The 22,300-nt window shown below is 40.2% G+C and overlaps 1 protein-coding gene across 2 annotated transcripts in view; it reads right to left on the bottom strand.

The window, feature by feature from the left end:
- zgc:152774 (uncharacterized protein LOC553526 homolog) overlaps nt 1-22,300 on the bottom strand; it is a 132,121-nt gene that overhangs the window by 29,306 nt on the left and 80,515 nt on the right. For both annotated transcript variants that reach the window (XM_041194863.1, XM_041194864.1), the window contains 4 exons: nt 15,920-16,027; nt 15,052-15,180; nt 14,257-14,334; nt 13,410-13,464 (listed from right to left, as the gene is read on the bottom strand). In XM_041194863.1, coding sequence (XP_041050797.1) covers nt 13,410-13,464; nt 14,257-14,334; nt 15,052-15,180; nt 15,920-16,027 — 370 coding nt within the window. The remainder of the gene's footprint in view (nt 1-13,409; nt 13,465-14,256; nt 14,335-15,051; nt 15,181-15,919; nt 16,028-22,300) is intronic.

Genomic DNA, 22,300 nt, shown 5'->3' with positions numbered 1-22,300 from the left:
ATTTATTTACCTTTGTAGCCCAGGATTGCTGAGACCAAATATACCACCAAACCGCGACCCTAGATGAGATTAGTACAAAGTAGCAACTGAACCAGGGATCTTCCAGTTCTGTATGGATCAGCTCCAACTCACATGGTGCCTTTACCAACTTGACCCATACACAGCAGGAAGATCTGTGACAGGATGAAAGCACCTATAACTCTTTGAAAACTGAAAGATTATTTTAAGGTCTGGGACAGCAGGAGAGGTAGGTACAAAAAATGATTTCTGTTTTGTTTAAATTTAATTTTCTACTATATACTGGAGTACAATACAAAAAGAAACAAAACAACAGCAAAGTATCAATCCAAACAATGATACTGCTGAACATTTTTAAGAATAAAGCAAAAACATTGTAATCTGTGTTATTTTATGCACAGGGTGTAGAAATCCTGCTAGCCCTTAGAGGAGCATTAAAAATTGAGTTTAGTTTCTTTTGGTAGGGCACTGCTTGATGCACTTATAAAATTTTTTTGGATGTTATTTTAGCATAGTTGTCAGCCTATAAACAGGGTAATGAAAGGCAAAAAGAGCATAGAAATTTGTCATGATTGTGCTAAGGAAATTAAACTATTCAATGTGTTCTTTTTTAATTCTGAAACTTGGTTGGTGTTACCTGCACAAATTATTGCAAATGCGAAAAATCTTTTTTTATAACAGTTCTGTCTTGCATCAATTTAAGACTAATGGGAGGTTTGTCGTATTTCAGCCACCAATCTCTCAATCTAAATAAAATATCTATTCCTTTCTTCAGTCTGTCAAGCTACAGCACATTTGAAAACAAAAATGAAAAGAATTGCAGAATTCATGTGATCACCTACCTGTGATGAACAACAGCCTTTAACTGAGGCACTGAGATGTTATTAGAGAAGAGAACAAGCATTCAATCAACCACAGAATTTCCTTCAAACACTACACTACACAGGTTAACCAAAGGCAATGATTGTGAGATTCCAACTCAATGCTAAGTTCAGGGAGCAATGTGCTTCCACCTCACTTCAACCCAGCTGTAAGTTTAATGCGCTAAAAATCTCTCTAACTTGGCTGTAGGTGCAGTTCTAACATCCTCCAACACTCCAGCTGGCTTGGAATACAGAGTAATTATAATCCGGCTGCCGTGTAGAAAACAAAAACATCTTTTCACAGGTAGCCAAACCTTTATATGGGGAGGTGGTGGCATAGCATAATGTTGTTGGACTAGTAATACAGAAGCCCAGACTAAAATACTCTGGGGACTAGGGATCAAATCCCACCATGGAAGCTTGTGAAATTGAATTAAATTAATAAAAATTATATGTAAAATTGTAGACTCTTTGCTGCCTTCTGAAATGGCCGAGCAAGCAACAAATGCTGGCTTTGCCAGTGGTGCCCACATACCATGAAAGAATTTTTTTTTTTAAATCCCATTTTATTCCCTGGCCTCTTCACATACATTCAGACTGACTTAAGTTGGGAACTGATGTCTTCACTGATGATATACAGTAATGCAATGTGGGGCATTTACAGTTACAAGGCAATGATGCTGCTAGAGTATGGAAGCCCTCCAGACCTTACCTAGTTATTCTTCACGTATGCACCAAGAGAGTATTAGTAACCCATTTAACTATGATCAACAGAGCCATGCCCAATCTTGTCCTCACTGAACAGCTACATTCATAAATATATGCACTTTTCTACATGTAGTCATTGATTAGTTATGAGAAACAGGGACTACAGATGATTTTTTTCCTCCCAGGCCTATGGGCACTGAGCTCATTTTTTGCACCCCAATTGCTTCCTTGCAGATCAGTTAACTCCATACAGAACGGAGATTGAAGGTGAGATATTCTGAACTGTGTGGTTAAGTACTACACTGAGTAACGCCTTTAAGTCACTGAGGACACCACATGTCGTTTTTTGTCTGCATTAACTGAAACTACAGTCATAACTTAATCTATGTTAATTATGATTCATTTTAAATTACTAGGTGAACCACAATCAGTGTGCTTTAAAAAGAAAGTCACATAAGATTGATATAGGAACTAAAACAAAAATAAAACCAGAATCAAGTTGTAATCCACCTGAACATTGCCTTTGTAAACCTTTTTTTGTGGTTCTATAGGCAAGCAGCATACACCAGCAACCGCTCAGTGGTGGAATGAACATATTACATTTAATCATTTTCCTAATAGTTCATTCACATCTTAGCTACATGGGAACAGTAAGTAAGCTTTTCAGTAGAAAATGTGGTAACATTCTTAATGCAAAGACTTCATTAGGCATGCCACAGTGATTAGGAATCTCTGACAGTGAGGGAGAGGTTCTCTCTAAACATGCAAGGTGCAGTAGCATAGCCAGGGGTTGTTAATGGTGTGAGTGAGTAAAGGAGACTAACAGAGGAATGATAGAGCCATTCTGAAGAGATTAACGTCACCATTGTCCCCAGACAGTGATTCACAGTGTGGAGTGTGGACTTGAAGTTCAGAACTGAAAGCAGACCTTTTAAGTGGCAAAGCATCTCGAGCGAAAACTGGGCTGAAAATTCCAAACGGGAGGAAAGGGGCAGGACACCTCTCTAGCATTGCCTGTAAATTCAAAATGCTAGGGTTTAACAAGTAAAAAGAAGAAATCACAAGGAATCACAAGAAAAACAATGACAAACGAGAGAGATAAAAGAAACACAAAGTTAGAAAAAATTTGGTGATAAAGTTTAAAGGGAGGAATGCAGGGAGAAAGGCAGAAATATAAAGGAGAAGAGTAAGTTACAAGCATGAATGGGAAAAAAAGGTAAAGGGAGAAAATACAACAAAGGAGAAGCCACTTAGCATTTGAAGACTTCCACAGCAATCATTCAACATTTAACCGACTTAAAAAAATTTAAATAATCTGTTGTCTGTTACTTTACCTGCTGATTTTTAGGTTTTAGTTAGAAAACTTCCTTTTTGAAGTGTTAAACAATTAAAAAATTCAAAAGTTGCTGTTACGCAGTCCTCAAAGGCTGAGCGCAATTATTCCCAGAATCATAACACAAACAGTTCTTGAAACATTAAAAAAATGAGGAAGAAATACGCAACATTATGTAGGCTCTTTCATTCTTAGTAATAGCTGTATGGCTTTTGTGAAGTGTAGAGCATGAGGCTGCTGGGAACCATACTAAGCAGGGTGAAAACAAAGCAAGTTGAGAACCCTGAAGATGCTGGTTTTTCAACTTTGACCTTGTCATTTAATACTTTTTCATTTTATATAACGTTCCTTTGGAAGTTATCAATAACGGGATCAACTTGTATTCAAATATTTCCATCAATATAGTAAACATTCTAAGGCACTTCACAGAAGCAAAGTCAGACAAAAATTGACACCGAGTCACAAAAAGATGGAAGCATAATAGCAAAGTGTTTTTTTAAAGGAGGAAATTCATGTAAATAATTCAGACAGAAGCTATGTAATAAAATTCTTCACATTATATCCAACAGTTGTGTGTGGAGCACTCTGATATCATTCCTTATATAAGAACAGATTAGTTTGCAATGAATATCCTGACATATGGGGTATGTGACATAGGATACAAAGCATATACGGGAAGGTGAAACCTTCATAAAATCTATTGATGTGTTGAATTAAAAAGGTGATTCTAACTAAATTGTGTGTCTTTACTCCTTTCATCGCTTCCTCTAAGTGGTGATGTTCAACATGGAACAATACCGAAAGATCCATTTGGGGGGTTGGAGATAGAACCTCCTACTGATCACCTTTGGTATTGCGTAACCTAAAACTCTGATGCTTCACGGGGTTCAGTGTCATGTTTAAGGTGCTCAGGGCCATTACCACCTCACATGACTGTATGCCCACCTCTGGTAGGTCTTCCTTGAGCTTGAGGCAAGCTAGAACCAGGAGTGATGGAGGAATCTAGGATATTGGCTGATAGATATGACTGAGTATCGTGAGGTCAGGTTGTTCTTTGACTAGCCTATGGGGCATCTTTCCTAATTTGGGGAACAATTCTCAGATATTAGTGAGAGGGCATTGCAGGGCTATGTCAGTTGATATTGCCTGGCTCTTGACCTGATAGAAAAGCTGAGTCATTACCAAAAGGTTCATGCAATATTTTTCTTAATAGTTTGCATCCCATTGATTACTTGCACAACAGAGTGACTTGCTAGACTATGTAAATTCAACTTTTGTAGTGATTACTTGAAACACATATACACCAGACTGAGTAGGGCTAGTATATCCCCTTCTCTAAAAGACATCAATTAACCAATTAAGTTTTTAATGACAGCCTGAGCATTACCACAAATAATTATTGAATTCAATGTCACAAGTAGCCATGGAACATCTCAGAAACTCATTTGGTTGAGCAGTATCACCATTGACCATGCTGGTCAAGTCCTGAAGGAGTTAGCTGCAAGACTGAGTCACTGTCAGGTAATGAAGCAACGAACAAGATGAAACTCATCCTCCTATCTGTTATAGACACATCAGTCCAAGATAACAGGACAGAAGTGAGCTCTGCACATTTGCTACAAAGACACACTCCATCATATAGTGTTGCATTGTACAACAAGTTTAAAGATAGATATAGTAACTGAAAAGCAACAGTTATCCACAAGGCATTGTGGGCCATCAGCAGCCAAAGAATTGAATACCACCACAAGCTGTAACTTTACAGCACATCGCTGACTGCTCCATTACCAGCAAGCCAGGAGATGATCCCTTATTCACTGGGGAGCAGCATCTTAAAACCTTAGAATGAAATGACAGCCTAGTGAGCATGCTAAACACCAAAACTGGCATGCTATAAACAGAGCCAAGAAATCCAACAACAAGTCAAGGCACCAACAGGAGGTTCTATAAGCATCTCCATTCTTAACCATGGTGGAGCTAAACATGAGCATAAGAGATAAAGTTGAAGTGTTGCAACTGTCTTCAGCCACAAGTGTTGAATGTACAATCCTACTCAGCCTCTTTGAGTATCCTAGCATCATAGATATCACTGTACAGTTTATTTAGTTCACTCCATGTGACATTAAGTAGTTAGAGTTTGCTGAGTACACAGGAAACAGTGAAAGCTATGAGTGAAGACAACATTCCAGTAGTACTTAATGCCAGGTCATTAAAATTAGCTGTCATTCAAGCTGTTCCAGTGCAGCTACAACACTGGAATTTAGTCCACAGCCATCGAAAATTGCCAGCTTGTATCATATTCAAGCCCGCTTCTTCCCAATCTTCAACAAAATAATGGAAAGAATGATTCATTGTGCCATCAAGCAACAGCTAGTTACATCCAGCTTGCTCATCGATTCTTAGCTTTGGTTCTGCCAGAATCAATTGGCTTGAGCCAGACATGAATGTAAGAACTGAATACAAAGTGAAACTGTCTGCCATTGGCATCCAAGCAGCATTCAACTAAGAAGCTGAAACTATGGTCAATAGTGGTCAGGAAGAAAATGTTCCAATCATATCAGATGCATAAGATAAGACCATAAGACGTAGGAGTAAAAGTAGGCCATTCAGCCCATCGAGTTTGCTCCGCCATTCAATGAGATCATGGCTGATCTGATAATCCTCAACTCCACTTTCCTGCCTTTTCCCCATGACCCTTGATTCCCTAGCCAATTAAAAATCTGTCTATCTCAGCCTTGAATATACTTAATGACCTAGCCTCTACAGTCCTCTGCAGTAAAGAATTTCACAGATTCACTATCCTCAGAGAAGAAATTCCTCCTCACCTCTGTCTTAAATGGGTGACCCCCTTACTGAGATTATGCCCTCTGGTCCTAGACTCTCCAACAAGTGGAGTCAACTTCTCAGCATCTACCCTGTCAAGCCCCCTAAGAATTCTATATGTTTCAATAAAGTCACCTCTCATTCTTCTAAACTCCAATGAGTACAGGATCAACCTACTCAACCTCTCCTCTAAAGGAAGTCCCTCCATACCCAGGATCAACCTAGTGAACCTTCTCTGGGCTGCCTCTAATGCCAGTATGTCTTTCCTTGGGTAAGGGGACCAAAGTTGTTCACGGTATTCTAGGTGTGGTCTAACTAGTTCCTTGTATGATTTTAGCAAGAATTCCTGACTTTTATACTCCATTCCCTTTGAAATAAAGGCCAACATTCCATTTGCCTTTCCTATTACCTGTTGAACTTGTACGTTAGCTTTTTGTTATTCATGTGTGAGGACCCCCCAATCTCTCTGTGCTGCAGCTTTCTGCAGTCTTTCTACATTTAAATAATATTCAACTCCTCTATTCTTCCTGCCAAAGTGCATAACCTCACATTTTCCCACATTATATTCCATCTGCTAAGTTTTTGCCCACTCATTTAACCTGTCTATATCCCTCTGTAGACTCGGTGTCATCCTCACCACTTGCCTTCCCACCTATTTTTGTATCAGCCGCAACTTGGCGATAGTACATTCACTTCCCTCATTCAAGTTATTCATATATACTGTAAATAATTGTGGCCCCAGCACTGATCCCTGTGGCACTACACTAGTTACATGTTGCCATCCTGAAAATGTCCCCCTTATCCCAACTCTCTATCTTCTATTAGTTAGCCAATCCTCTATCCATGCTAATATACTACCCCCAACTCTATGGGCTCTAATCTTATTAAGCAGCCTTATGTGCAATACCTTATCAAGCGCCTTTTGAAAATCCAAATCTATTACATCTACTGGTGCCCCTTTATCTATCTTGCTGGTTACATCCTCTAAGAATTCTAATAAATTTGTCAGGCATGATTTCCCCTTCATGAAGGCATGCTGACTCTGCTTGATTATATTATGCATTTCTAAACGCTCTGCTGTTACATCCTTTATAATAGACCCAGACATTTTCCAATGACAGGTGTTAAGCTAACTGGCCTATAGTTACCAATTTTCCAATCTTCTGGGACTTTTCCAGAATCTAAAGATTCTTGGAAGATTACTACCAGTGCATCCAGCATCTCTGTAGCTACTTCCTTTAATATCCTAGATGCAACCAATCAGGTCCAAGGGACTTATCGGCCTTTAGCCCCATTAGTTTCCATAGTACTTTTCCTCTAGTGATAGTTATTGTATTTATTTCCTCCCCCCCTTTTGCCCTTTGATTACTTAGTGTTTTTGGAATGTTATTAGTGTCTTCTACTTTGAAGACTGAAGCAAAGTACTTATTCAACTCCTCTGCCATTTCCTGGTTCCCCATTATTATTTCCCTAGCCTCATTCTCTAAGGGGCCCCTGTTCACTTTGGCCTCTCTTTTCCTTTTCATATACTTAAGGAAGCTCTTGCTGTCCGTTGTTATATTACTCTTGATTATATTATGCATTTCTAAACGCTCTGCTGTTACATCCTTTATAATAGACCCAGACATTTTCCAATGACAGGTGTTAAGCTAACTGGCCTATAGTTACCAATTTTCCAATCTTCTGGGAGTTTTCCAGAATCTATTAGCTTACCCTCTATCATTCCTTTGGCCATCTTGTGTTGGTTTTTAAAACTTTCCCAATCCTCTGGCTTACCACTAATCTTTGCCACATGTATGTTTTATCTTTCAATTTGACACTATCCTTAACTTGGGTAACCATTTCCTTCCTAGAATCCTTCTTCCTCTCTGGGATATATCATTATGAGTCATGAATTATTTTCTTAAACATCTGCCATCGTTCAGCAACCATCTTTTCTGCTAAACTCCTTTCCCAGTCCACTCCAGCCAACTCTGCCCTCATACCTTTGTAATTACTCCTATTTAAGTTTAGCAGAGTTATTTCCGATCTAGGTTTCTCACTCTGAAACTGAATGTTAAATTCTACCATGTTATGGTCACTGTTGCCTAGGGGATCTTTTACTCTGAGATCATTTATTAAACCTGCCTCATTGCACATTACCTGATCCAAAATAGCCTGATCCCTGATTAGATCCACAACATATTGTTCTAGGAAACCAACCCGAATACAATCTATGATTTTTTGCTCGTGGCTACCTCTGTCAATTTGATTTTTTCAATCTTTTTAGATTAAAGTCACCCATGATTAATGTACTGCCTTTTTACATACTCTCATTATCTCCTGATTTACTCTCTGTCCAACAGTATAGCCACTGTTAGGGAGCCTATAGACTACTCCCACCAGTGTCTTCTTTCCTTTGTCATTTCTTACTTCCACACATATGGATTCTACATCTTCCAGTCCAAGGTCATTTCTTGCTATCGTACTTATTCAATCTCGTACTAACAAAGCCACTCCACCAGCCTTTGCTTCCTGCCTGACCTGTCAAAAAGTCACATAACCCTGAATATTTAGTTCCCAGATTTGATCTCCTTGTAATTATGTCTCCATAATGGATATAAGATCATACTGTGTTGTTAATTCATTTGTCTTGTTCTGGATACAACGTGCATTTAAGTAAAGGGTCATTAATTTTGTCTACATATCCCCTCTCCATAATCCTCTCCCCTCTATTTAGTTTAAAGCCCTCTCTACAGCCCTAGTTATTCGATTGGTTCCAACACGGTTCAAGCGAAGCCCGTCCCATCGGAACAGCTTCCTTCTACCCCAGTACTAGTGCCAGTGCTCCATGAACTGAAACCCATTCCTCCCACACTGATCTTTTAGTTACGTGGTGTTTAACTCCTTGACTTTATTTTGCCAGTTTGCCTGTGGCTCAGGTAGTAATCCCAAGGTTATTACCTTTGAGGTTCTGTTTTTTTAATTTAGCTCCTAACTGTTCAAATTCTTTCAGCAGAACCTCCTTTCTAATCCTAGCAATGTTGTTGGTCCCAATGTTCATAATGACAACTGGATCCCTCCCCTCCCATTCCAAGTTCCCCATCAGCCCTGAGGAGACATCCTCAACCCTAGCATCGGGCAGGCAACACAGCCTTTGGGACTCACGGTCATGGCTACATAGGACAGTATTTATCCCCCTTATTATAGTGCCTACCACTACTACATTCCTCTTTCCTCCACCCAACTTGAATGGCTCCCTGTACCACAGTGCCGTGGTCAGTTCGCTCATCCTCCCTACAGTCCTCGCTCTTGCCAACAAAGCTTGCAAGAATCTCATAACTATTGGATAATTGCAGGGGATGAGGCTCCTCAACCGACATCCCTGGGTCCCCATACCTGCCTCACCTGCAGTCATGTCCTCTTTTCCCTGATCACAGACCAAATTTGAATTACCTAATCCAAGGGGTGTGACCACCTCCTGGAGCAAAGTGTCTGTCCAGGTAACTTTCCCCCTCCCTGATGTGGTTGTCATGTGGGCCAATAATTGTATTGCCAGGGCATCATTGTGGGAGTTCCTCAGCATAGTGTCTGGCCAAATTGTCTTCACCTAGTTCACCAATGATCTCCTTCATAAAGTCAGAAAGAGGGCTCTTCATAGACTATTCCACAACATTCAGCTGCTTTCACAACTCTGATAATAAAGCAGTCTATCAGCCTAGGCAACAACTAGGGTTGAGTTAACAATTGACAGGTACATGATCATTTGCCACAAGAAAAAGCACGGCCACCGTTCCCTGGCCTTCAATAACACTATTATCGCCAAGTACCCCACCATCAAACCCTAGAAATGGGACTGGGGCCAACACTGGCCAGTTATATCAACATATGTCAGCGGTTCAAGCAGTTTGCCCACCGCACAACAGGTCAGTTAGGAATGGGCAATAAATGGGATTCTGCCAATTTTGTCCAAATGTCAAGAACAAGAAAAAATTATTTGCATTACATGGACCTACTGTGCCATTGTGTCTTTCCTTTCCATTTGTGAAGCAGAATAGAATTTAAAATTATTCCAAATTTTCATTAAAATTTACAGGTTGCATTTATTTTCAGTGCCATTTTTGAGTATTGCCAAAGTACTGTGTTTTCAGTTTTTATTTTTGAACAAAATTCCATCCAATGAATTTTTGGGGTTTATTTTGGATTTTATAAGAACAATTAAAAATTGCCAGGAAAAAAAGTAAAACTCTTGAAATTGGATATAAAAAATTATCCTAGCAGTTGAAAACATTGTGAGTTTCATACCACCATCTGTTTTTTGCAAATGTCAATGTGTAAAAGTAAGAATGATCTCATCATAACCAGTCAGTCTATGTGGTTTTGGCAGCATTGGTTGAGGGAGAAATTTTGACCAGGACGTGGGAGAACTCTTCTTTGAATAGTGCCATAGAAACTTTTACAATCACCTGAAACACTGGAACAGGCAGAGGGCATCTTGGTTTAATAGTTCATCTGAAGGAAAGCAGCTCTCATTGTGCAGTCTTTTAGGACTGCAAAGAAGTGTCACACTACATGTCGAAATCCTGAAGTGGGTCTTGAACCTACAATCTTCTGAGTCAAAGCTGAGAAAAATACCAACTCAGCCAAAATGTTCAAAAAAACAGGTATTAGTCCAGACCTCCTCAACAATGGATTGCAGTACAGGAAAAGATCATTTGAGTTTTTGGTAATCCAGGAAGAATATTAAAGTTGAAATACTGCCAAAATAACTAGAAAAAATGGGTTTTCCTCAGAGGATATTGCAATATACGTACTAGTGAAAAATCACAAAAAAAGATTCATGGAGGAAAAATAAATCAGGCTTTTTCTTGGTAAAAAACAATAAAAACTAACAGCAGATTTTCTGAACTCAGTCACCGATGAAACAACAGGACCATTAATTGGTTGGGAATCCGTTGACAGTTAGAGTAGGCCTTTGCCAAGGCTCTACCTCCCCATCTCCAGGTTCCCTGACCAATCATAGAGGATGAGTGGGATGATGCTGATCCTGTCAAAGGAATGATTTCTAAGTGAAGGGACTCCTGCATGGGTTAGAATAGCTGAACAGGACAAGGATTTGTGTGGCTGCAGCAATCATAAGAATTCAGCGACAGAAATGTGGTCCCTCCAGAGATGGTGCACTAAGAGGACCCAGCAAGTCAAGATGGCAGTTAAGGTGAGTGGCATAACAATTTCAGGTGCCAACCCCCATACTCTGATTTTCCCAGCATTCCTCTGCATAACACTCTGTAGAATAACAGTCCTTGGAGCTCCACTCATTCCTCCTTCTTCAAGCATCTCACAACGCTTTCTAAGCAGTAAACACTCACACTCACCCTCATCCTATTGTCCTCTCCTATGCATCACAGTCCCTCCACAAATGTAGTCCTCCCTGCTATCCACACAAGACCTTACCAACATTCATAACTCTTTGCTTTCTCTCTTTTAAGAAGAGAGCACACAGCCTTGGGGAGAGGCAGAGAATGGGGAAGAGCCCCCAGTGACTGCCACTTTGATAGCCACTGACGATGCGTGTCCACCTCAAACTCTGAGAAGAGGTCTTGTTCTAAGTGACTGCAGAGATCAGCAATGACTTGCCATGAAAGCCTGAGACCCATGATCCTCATACTTGTTGAAAGACCTGATCCTCTGCCTGTAACTCCTGTATTGACAATCTTGCTTCCTTTGAGGTGAATCTGTGGTCATTTCCTATGCCACGTGGAGTAGCACACAGCTGAGCAGAAGGCAGTTAGTGTTAGTGTTGCTCCTGCTACTGGTGGTGTTGTAGGTGTTGATGCTGCTCTTGCTCTTTGTCAGAGGTGCAAGGTAGGGCTGTAAGTTGTGGTGAAGGCTGACAGCAGGGAAGTGCAGCTGAAGGTGAGTGACATGCAAGACAGGTAAAGTAACTTCCAAGAAGTTGGCGATTACTTGTCAAGCATTGAAAGCACTCGGAAGTATGACGTGAGCAGCAGCCTCTCGCCTGGCCATAGTTGGAGCTCTTCAGTTTCATTGATCAAAGGCTGCTGACAGCCTGTCAGTTTCACTGAAGTAGCACTCCTGGTTGTGCCCTCACCGCGATGACCATGGCAAGTTCTGCACAACTCAGAAAATAGATCTGTTCCCTGTTAAATCTAGAATCCTTGGTTAAAACAGATTTTAATTGCTTACTAGAATGTTTAAATGCTTTACCCAACAGCTGCACGGGGGGCACCCGGCTTGGCTTCAAGCCTGCCCAAGTGCAAGTTGGAAGAGGGCAGGATGAGGCTGGGATCCCAATCCAATGTCACTTTTAGGGCATTAAACTCCCCTCGTGCATCCAAAACAGTGCAAGGTCTTAAGGATGAAGGTCTCTTAGGACAATGCAAGTGGGCCATTCATATGTCATATCATACTCTATCAAACGTGCCTATATAACGTACAGCTCATCAAATGCATTACATCTTTCTGTATGCCTCCTGCTAATCTGAACTGTAGCAATGTTCAGTGATCGCAATGTGGGATAACTAGAAGAGGGCATTTTCCCCCTATTTAGTTATCACCAATTCGCTTCTCAAGATGCTGATTCATGGGCATCCTCCAGTATCTCATTCAAGTGTTTGTATGTTCATATGTAAGTGGCTATTTTTATTATGCAACTTTAAATAATGAGCGACAATCTATTCAATCATAGAAACCATCACAGCCGAGAATACAAATATTTTTCATATGTGCCACTGAGCAGAAGCTGAGGCCAAATTTTTCCGTTACCTAGCATGAGGGTATCAAGACTACAAGACCTCAACTGTTGCTAGGGATAAGATAGCTAATTTAGTACAGGCTGAACCAGTATAAATTAAGGTTAAATTTTTATAGGTGGGAACACTCATTGGACAATTACTTAAACACATAAAAAGGCACTTGGGGACACTGGCGGTGGGTTGTAGAGTTAGGGACTATTGTAATGTTTGACTTTGTGAATAAATCCAAACAGAGTAAAGACTGACTTCTGGTCACCTCCTTCACAAACTGGATGTCAGAAGTTTAACAACCAGGACCCTTTCTAATCTGTGTAGGTCAGTTCAACACTGGGAAATGCAATTACCAACTGAGCCACTGTGGAACTACAAAGTCTTTCATTGCAATAAAATTACCCCTGCTGAGAAGTACCATGTGATTGATAATAAGAGGTGATGAAAAAGGGAACTTAACAAACATACACAGTAAATTCCAACTGGGTGAGAATGTTATGTTCTATGAGTTGCTTAAACCTCCCTGCGCTTGTATGAAGGAGACAAGGCCCTATCTCGTACCTTACGTTAGCCTTGCAAAGTGAAACTCAAGGAACATCTGTACATGTAATAGTTCTGATGCTGTATAACACCGCCAGGAGTCAACCACATCTGAACATTCCAGATTACATTCAATTCATTCCAAAAACTGTGTTTTCCTCTTAATTATTTACACTAGGGGTTGCCTGCTGTATTGATTTGCAAATAGGCCACACTTTCTCAAGCAAAAGGTTGAGTAAGAGCATGGCCTACATGAGTTAATAATTATTTTTCAGGTGGAGGGTTCAATTTGGAGCGTGACATGTATGCAAAAACAGCCTAAAGGTCTGTCTATAATGGATTATATTAAAGGTTACTTTTTATTTATATACTCCTTACCATGAGTCTTTCTTGTTCCGAAGACTTCCTGCTCTTTCTCTCCAGACTTTGATCACTAAGAAAAAACAATGCACATGAAGAAGTAAATCCAGAGGTAACTAACTGAAACGTTTAGGAAGTTATTTGGTCTTTTGTCAAGCCGCAGTGGAGGTAACAATCAGAATGAAGATACAGGTCCTGGAAGGCTCATGCAATTTGATGTCCTTTCCAAATTTTTCTCCTACTGTCCTGAAGTCATGCACCAGCTAGCTGTCTTCTGGTGGTGAAGAGATTATTGGTTATGCGTGAGTTTAGACAGTGAATTCCAACAAGCTATCCAATTGTAGGGAACATCAAAGCCATTCCTGATCTCTCCTTAACAGATGCATCAACATATCCTTTCCAGCAAATCCTCGAGAGTGAAAAATTGAGGCCGTTTTCATTAGAACAGAGATTACAGAGTGCTTTATTAACAGGAATGTTTAAAATGATGAAGGGATGGGACAAAAGTAGAGAGAAACAGACTGTTTTCAATGATTGAAGGCTCTAAATTGAAGGAATATAGATTTAAAATTAAATGGGATTTAGGATAGAGAACAGGATAAACTTTCTAATGCAGAGGGTTATGAGGCTGTGGGATACACCACAGTTCACGACTGAAGCAGAGATATCATTAAAGAATAGATTAGGTAGATGATAGAAGGAACAGGGCCTAATGAAGGGGTGGAGTATAAAGGGATATGGGAACATGATGGGCAGATGGGGAGAGAATCGTTCACCTGGAAAATAAACAACAACGTGGACTGGTCCAGTCAAATTGCCTGTTTCTGTATTACACATGAAACCAATGCTGGCAAAGATACTTAACTGTTTTTTAGATGTTTTTTCGTAACTGGGTGTTATCTCATCATCACTTTCCTCTGGCTCCTCAGGTATAGAGCAGTCCCTAAAATTAAAAAAAGTCAAAATGTTAGGATTGTGTGGCTATATTTATCACCTACTCGGGTAGCTTTTAACTTTTGGGCAGACAGTCAGGCTTGCGGGCCAGCTGCCCTTCATTCCAACAGTGAAGAGGCTGGAGTCATTGTGGCATCCGTCCGAATGCAGCTTGTCCTCTTCGGGTTGGTGCAATATTGGGTATCTGGCTGGCAGCAAGTTCGATGGGTGGGGGGTGGTGGTCACAATCACAGGGGAGAAGAAGCTTGAGGTAGTAGCATTCCTGCTCTTTTTGACAGCACAAAAGTCATTTAAAATTTATGTTTTTTGCACTTTTCTGACTGTATTGACAGTAAAACAGTTTGGAGAGTGCAATGTGCACACTCTAATCAGTTCTGTCCTAAAATGGATTTTGGGGTCCTATGTACATAATAGAACCCCAATTTGTATATTAAATGGCACCTAGTGCCCGAACCAGGTAATCAAGCACCTAGTGGTAGGACCTTGTACGGCTTCATCAGAGCACCAGGATAACTGCCTCATTAAGCACCCGTTTCTGAAAGTTAAAATCGGTCCCCTTCAACTTGAGTAAGAGCTGAAAGACCATTGTAGCAATACATGATTCACCCCCTGACCACGTAATCTCATTCATAAAAGTAATTGTTTTACCAATTAGATATAAGAGACTCACTTCTGCTTGTGATGGCATGTTCTGATTCCTTCTTACCTGAACTTGGGGTCAGGATTCATGTTACAGTACCAGTTTTCTGGTAGTGACTCTGGGTTGACTTCTGGTGGTAACTTGCGCCATTTCATGCATGTCTCACACTGAACCCAAGCTTGGTCAGGGGCAGTTCTGAGTGGGAAAGCAGCACAATAAAATAAGCACTTGTACTTTTTTCAAACTATTCTAACAGTAAACATAATTTTCAAATGCTGAATTTATTTGGGATGAAAAGACACTGTCCTAAGTATTACAGAAGCAACTGACAGAGGTCGAGGGTCCCATTGTAGAATCATTTATGTCTATAACCCTCAATGCAACATTTTACTAATAATTCATGAAAAGTGTAGTTAATAAATGATTATACATACTGACTGAAAAGAAATTGTGATAACAGGTTTGGTTACACTGATTTATGACATTCAACATTTCTACATGCTGGTGCTCATTAAAATACTGAAGGTTACTATCATCTGTTCTAAACCATTTCTACTAGGTCCCTCAGGAGTGAGGCAACACATTTTTGTGATGCACTTCATTGTCCAACAGTCTGTGAAAATCATTTAACAGTAGAAAAGCTCAACTAGCAAACAACAAAAAAAAATCTAAATTGGATTAAATGATACCCGCATAGTCCATAATTTAAAAGTCTGAGGAAAATCCTTCATTATCTTGAATTGACTAATTGAAACATGCATCATTATTAAGATTGGTGGCTGCAGAACGTTTTCCAGTGGTAGTGCTGTTACTTATACGGGTTAGGAGTGGTGGCAGTCATAAAGGATTGGATAGCACACTGTTAGGGGACATGGAAACCGAGAATTTAATCAAAGTAGGCTCCAAAATGGAAGAGTAGTCAAAAATCTCTCACCGTGGCTCTTCCACCATCTCTGTGCTATCTGCTTCCTCTTGGTTTTTCTTGGTTTTCTTTTCCTTCCAGTAATCATTCAGCTTTTGTCCCAATGCCTGCACTGTCAATCTGAAAAACAAGCATCTTGGGCTTTTAGGATGTGTTACTATTAAAATAAACATTATTTAGTACTATTGATCCATGCTGACTCACAATTTTTATTCCATGACAGGCAACTGCTTCTTCAGTTGAATTTTCCAGGGATTAAAAAGAGTTTCTGAGAAACCAGGTGAAGGCAGGCTCCATTTAAAATGTTCTTCATGGTCAAGTAGTCTGCAGGTGCTGTGAGTGAATTTCTGTAAGGGTTCTCTCATATGTCCACTGTAATTTCGGCACAAACCTCAAACTAACAGCTCAATCAGCAAATGTTTCTTCAGGGTTTCCACAGCCACTCTGCTGAAGCTACAGCAGACCAACAGGAGGATCTGCTCCCAGAAATGTACCCCATCAGTGCCTAAACTCACGCAAGAAGAATGGGCACTTAAGCAAAGTACAAGAGATCTATTTGCTATCTGAACAATCGCGTTGCAACATCCTCAGGATGCTCAAGCTGGAAAAAATGATATGGTTGACAAATCTACAAATGTAAAGAACAAAAAACAAAATCAAATAGTACCTGTTTCCAGCCACTATAGGACACTGTTATGACTCATCGATACAATACTATAATTAGCAATGTGCACCATAGATAACTAGTGGTATTAAGGTATTGTGCTATTCTTCTTTAGAAACGCCTTAAAATTATGTAGTACATTCTGATGGGTGGCTCATTTGACATTTATCAACAATCTGTTTTTGTATGTTGCAGGACTTTAGCAGGTACCACTTCACCTCTGTGGAACCAAGAACCTCTTTCAATCCTAATAGTAAAACTCTAAGACCCAACACAAATGCTATAATAATACCACAGGTGCTGGAAATCTGAAATAAAGACAGGAAACACTGGCAACACTGCAAATCAGGCAGATCTGTTGGAAGAGGAAGGTAGTGTCAATGTTTCAGATCAATGATCTTTCGTTGGACTAAATGCAAGCTTGAAGAACAGCATCTCATCTTTCTACCAGGCGCTTGACAACCCTATGGCCTTAACACTAATTTTTAGAACCTTGGTTGTTTCTTAACCTTGGTTAAGAAACCTTGGTTGGGTCTGAACACTTGCCATCGTTTCCCATTCAGAAAATCATGACATGCAATCCGTAGCTAATGTGCTAAACCACAGTTCCAGTGTTTCTGGTGCAGCATGTATTGACAAAGTGGGATGGGTGAACTAACATTTCTGGGAGCAGGGGAGGTTGTAGACTGGTGCTTAGGGTGAAGAACCTGTATTAGTACATGATCGAAGACGTGATCTGGACCCATGATGTTTTCTATTATACTCCTGTCCACATGACCTTTCCCCAGTTTGCCAGATTTTCTATGCTTCCTTCGCCTTTTGTTTTGTTGTAACTATTTACACACCATCCTCATCTCATATACATCTTATATTTCTCTAACTTCTCTCATTATTTCCTTTTTTTGTCCCACCATTATCACTTCAGTCATTCAAGAGTTTTGATGAAAGGTTAGTGACCCAAAACACTAATCCTACCTTCCCTTCCCCACAGTTCGTGGCTGACCTGCAGAGCGTTTCCAGCATTTTCTGTTTTTATTCCAACAGAAGTGCTGCCATTTCTTAGCACTTTAGACAACATACATTGCTACAGATTGCATGTCATGTTATTCTGAATGGGGAACAAGGGGAAGTGTTAAGATCCAAGCTTTAAGAAACCAAGGTTTAAAAAATTAGGTGAGTGAAGTTAAATCAGGAAATTGCAAATTAAATGATACAGAAGTTATTTTTAGTGTTCAATCCCTAAAGTACTAGCTAGAATTACACAAATTTTACTTTATCCTCAAAAGTTCTTTCTGCTAGTCTATGACAAGCTTCAAACATGTCAAAATCTTTTCAGAATTGAGAATCCACAATGAAAGACAAATATAGAGCAGGACATTGCAAAGTTGAAATGAGTAAAATGGAAGACAAAATAAGTCAGAAGTAATGAGCAGGTGATATTAAGCTTGCATTTTAGAGGCTTGTAAACTGAGGGACGTAATGAATACTACAGCTTTAAAGAGCTAGGATTGAAAGATGCTAGTTTGATTTCCATTGATTGGCTGAGATTTTCAATTTGTCTCCGTCGCTTAGTCCTGCACTATGTTTGGTACATTGGGGACATACCCTTCCCTCCTTTCATTCCTTATTCACATGCTGATCTTGGTCAAATTATCTGCAGACACAAACTCATATGCAACACCAACTTTCCTTTACTAACATCTCTCTCAATCTCGTAACTGACGCTGTGCTGTCAAATCGCAGCAATTTTGGCTGAGACATCATTTCCTCAAATTTGGAAAATTGATGCCATCATCTTCAGCATCTACGACAGTTTGCTTTACCACAGATGGCATCCCATGCAAGCCTCTATAATGTTCAGATCTTGACTTCTAAAAGGTTTCTGATACTTTTCCACATTAAAGGCTATTAATTGATAGCCCACAGCTTTGAGTTCAGGGTGGACTCTGGGAATTGAGAAGGAATTGGCTGAAAAATAGACAACAATTAATATTCATAAGAGGATATATGCTGGAGTGGAGGAAAGACTGAATGGGATGTCTAAGGACTCGGTGCAGAGACCACTGCTATTTCTAACTTACACAGATGATCTGGATTTAGAAACTTAGGGTGGGATTTTCCAGCTCGCCTGCCATTGGGATCGTCCAGACCCACTGAAAGTCTTTTGGCTGGCTTGCTGCATCCCCTGCGGCAGGTCCTGTCACAATGGAGCCAGAAAACCCTGGTCTCGATGTTGAGTCGTAAAATTTGCAGCTGACCGTAAGCTAGTAGAGTTCGTGAAATCCAAGAAGAAAACACAGAAATTACAAAATAAGTTATACAAAATACTGATGTGGTCAGGACAATGGCAGATGAAATTTAATGCAGACAAGTGGAATGTGTAATACATATGAAGGATAAGTAGATGACACATGTAATTCAATAATAGTGTTGAAATAGCTTATGGTAAAGCTGAAAAGAGGCCTAAGCGTCTTAGTAGACAACACTAAACATGGGCAACAAATGCAGAACAGCAAACAATAAAACCAATGGGATGTTGAGCTACAGGAGAATATGAAAGTATGAAATATTATTTTTTTAGTGCTTTGGTCATTATTCAACTTGAATATTATGCCCAATTCTACTCAACAGGCAGTGCAGAGAGGAGTTACCAACTTGATCCCCAGTGTCAGGAGTATAAATCATGTGCAAAGACTGCAGAAATCTGCAGATTCAGAAATTTTGCTGACAAGGCTGAAAGGGAGGGAGGGTGTTGAACCTGCTTTGATGGGCAGCAGGACCCAGGACCACATTTTGCCAGTAGTAGTCAATTCTGTGGCTGCTGAAAGTGCTGCTATCCTTATTAAGGACATCTGCTTTCCACCAAGAGCAGACAGCCCAATCAAAGGTTCTCAGTGGTGTCCATTACTGGGGCTGCACATGAAAGGTGTGGTCATATCAATGGCTGTATACTCTCAAAGACAGGTAAAGTGGGGTTTGGGGAGTCTGGAGCCAGGGAGCAAGGCCCTGGCAAGCGGGCTGGGGAGGGGGGGGGGGGGGGGGGGGGGGGGGGGGGGGGCTTCACTGAGGACAGGTGGTGCTGATCCCATAGGGGTGGTCAATGCTGCTGGAAGGTGCCTACATGGGCCAAAGCGTGCCCAAAAAGGAGGCCCACCCCTTCCCTGCAGCCCTCTGGAAGGTCACCAGGGTTTACCTAGAAGTCGTCCCACGTGGCAGCAGGACTCCCTGCAGTTGGCAAACTGCCAAGTGAAAGCGAAAACAGCCCCTTAATTGCCCACTTATATGGCTCAAATGGAATCTGCGCAGGCGGCCCATCTATCACCTTTTGTGCTTCTGGCAAAATGGCATGCCGATGGGTAGATGTTGGGCACTCCACCCACTTTCCCATGCCATTTTCTTGCCCTTCGCAGCTCCCAGCCCATCCCCAAAGGGTTGAGAAAATCCTGCTTTTGGGCTTTTCAGCCTACAAAAGAGGCATTTGAGAGGTGACCTCAGGGAGATACGAGATTGTTACAGGTACAGTAAAAGTTAATCTGGAATATTATTTGAAAATAAGTGGGAGAATAGAACAACAGACCACAGATTCACGAGGTAATTTTAGAGCAGATAACAGGAACAATTTATGAATACAGTACTGGAGGCAAATAGCCCGCAATAATTTAAGAAACAAATGGATATTATACTGAGGCATCAATAAAACTTCTACCGAACACACTGGTCCGACTGACAAAAGCTATAGGATTGTGATCAGGAGTTATAAGCCTGTCTGATTTCTCTCAGATTCCTCACAGGCATTGATTTTAACTGTGGCATCCTATTGCTGCTCCAACTGAGATCAATTAACTTAATGCAGACCAGGAATAGAAGTCTGGTCCTTCCTAGTCTGAATGGCTTATTTCCACACTGGATAGTAAAGTCATTGGAGTGGGATTGGGTTGTTAGGGGCAACTAGATCCATAATTTGAAGGTATAGGTTCTCTGCATTTAACAATTTACCCTCGTGACTTTTATTTTTTTAAAACTGGCAGAGAAAGCTTTATTAAAAAATATCAATGCGGTAGAGCAAAGTGTTTGTGACAACCATATAAGCATTCTATACAATTAACAGGATTGCAGACATTGTGTGGGACTAAATTTATCCGTAGGACGAGCCTAACTACTTGCCAGTGTCCACCTTTGACCTAGTGCATGACTTGTTCTTATCTTGTCAGATAAGTTTGAACAGTGTTCGATAAATTTCTCTTTCTGCACAAAGCAACGCTTATGGGCACCAAAAGCAGGATATCCTTTGTTGCTAGAGTTCCTGTCCAACAACCACATGAACACCCAACAACATTGTTTTTCAAACTCAAAGGGTTTAAAACCCCTTTTGCGCCATGTCACTTGATGCAGAATGACAGGCAGAACACAGCAAAGTTCAACACCAAGACCAATCAGAAAAATGTGAATTATTATTGATCCCCCCCACTAATAACAAAAAACCCTCTAAAAATCATTCCAAAATACAAAAAACAAATGCAGATAAAAATGCACATGTAAGTGCAAACGGAACTCCAGTGGTGCAACCTTTACTTTGAATTGTTTTATTCACTTTACTTCTCTGGATTTTCTTCCAATAACACTTCAATACAAAAAAACATTTGCTTCTTTTCTCCCTAAGCAACCTTTGCTAATTGCTCAAAGCTAATTATTTTTTGTTTTCTCCCCCATCTCCAAAATTCTCCCCTCATGAAGGTACCTACTCATGCTGACATTAACGTTGCTCATCCAAACCCAGATAATGAGTGTTGGCAGGCTATTTAACTGCAGGGGTCTAACAGTCAAATCCAATGCTATCTTTGTCAGACATGTACATCCACATACAAGTGCTTTCCAATAGAAGCCACTGGAAATCGGTCAGGAGCAGAAACCATTGTAAAGTTTGACTACTTAGACTACTTCATTATAGTATGGTTTGAACAAAACAATCATTCTGATAGCCATCATTCCCTAGAAGATATGGGTATAAATTCTAGTATGCCATTCAATGCACCCTTTGTTTTTCTCCATGAGAAAAATTAAGAATTCAATCGGAGAAAGTCACCTGTCAATTTTGGTGGAAATGCAGTGTTATATCTGAACGTTATTTGACTGTATGTTGGACAGTTTGCAGCTTCACACCTGTACAGTAGTGTCTGCTGACACAGATCATCATCCACTATGAACACATTCCCAAATGAATAAAATCTCAAGAGGATATTCTGGAATTAAAAGTCTGATGAATATCATGAAACCATTGCTAACTGTCGTAAAAACACATCTGGTTCACTAATGTCCTTTAGGAAAGGAAATCTGTCGTTCTTACCTGGCCTGGCTCATATGTGACTCCAGACCTACAACAATATGATTGACTCTTAAATGCCCTCTGAACAAGGGCAATTAGAAATGTGCAATAAATGCTGTCCTAGCCAGCGACTCCCACATCCCATAAACAGATTTTAAAAATTATATAAATCAGTTAAGCCTTTGCTTTAAACTCTGCAATGTTTTCCAGTCTTATAACAAAATTACAAGCTATACAGGTAGAACTGTTTGGGCTGCTGTATGGGGTGATGTAATCAAAATGAAAGGGTTGATGATGTTGCTACATAAACCTTATAGACAAATAGTTTGGAACACTTCAACTATAAAGAGTAACTTTCTTATACAACAGTATTACAGCATAATCTTATATATAACCTCAATATAAC

The sequence above is a fragment of the Carcharodon carcharias genome, chromosome 9 (genome assembly GCF_017639515.1).
Source record: "Carcharodon carcharias isolate sCarCar2 chromosome 9, sCarCar2.pri, whole genome shotgun sequence".
NCBI lineage: Eukaryota > Metazoa > Chordata > Chondrichthyes > Lamniformes > Lamnidae > Carcharodon > Carcharodon carcharias.
The sequence above is the reverse complement of the archived record's forward strand: the minus strand, read 5'-3'. Positions and strand labels throughout refer to the sequence as shown.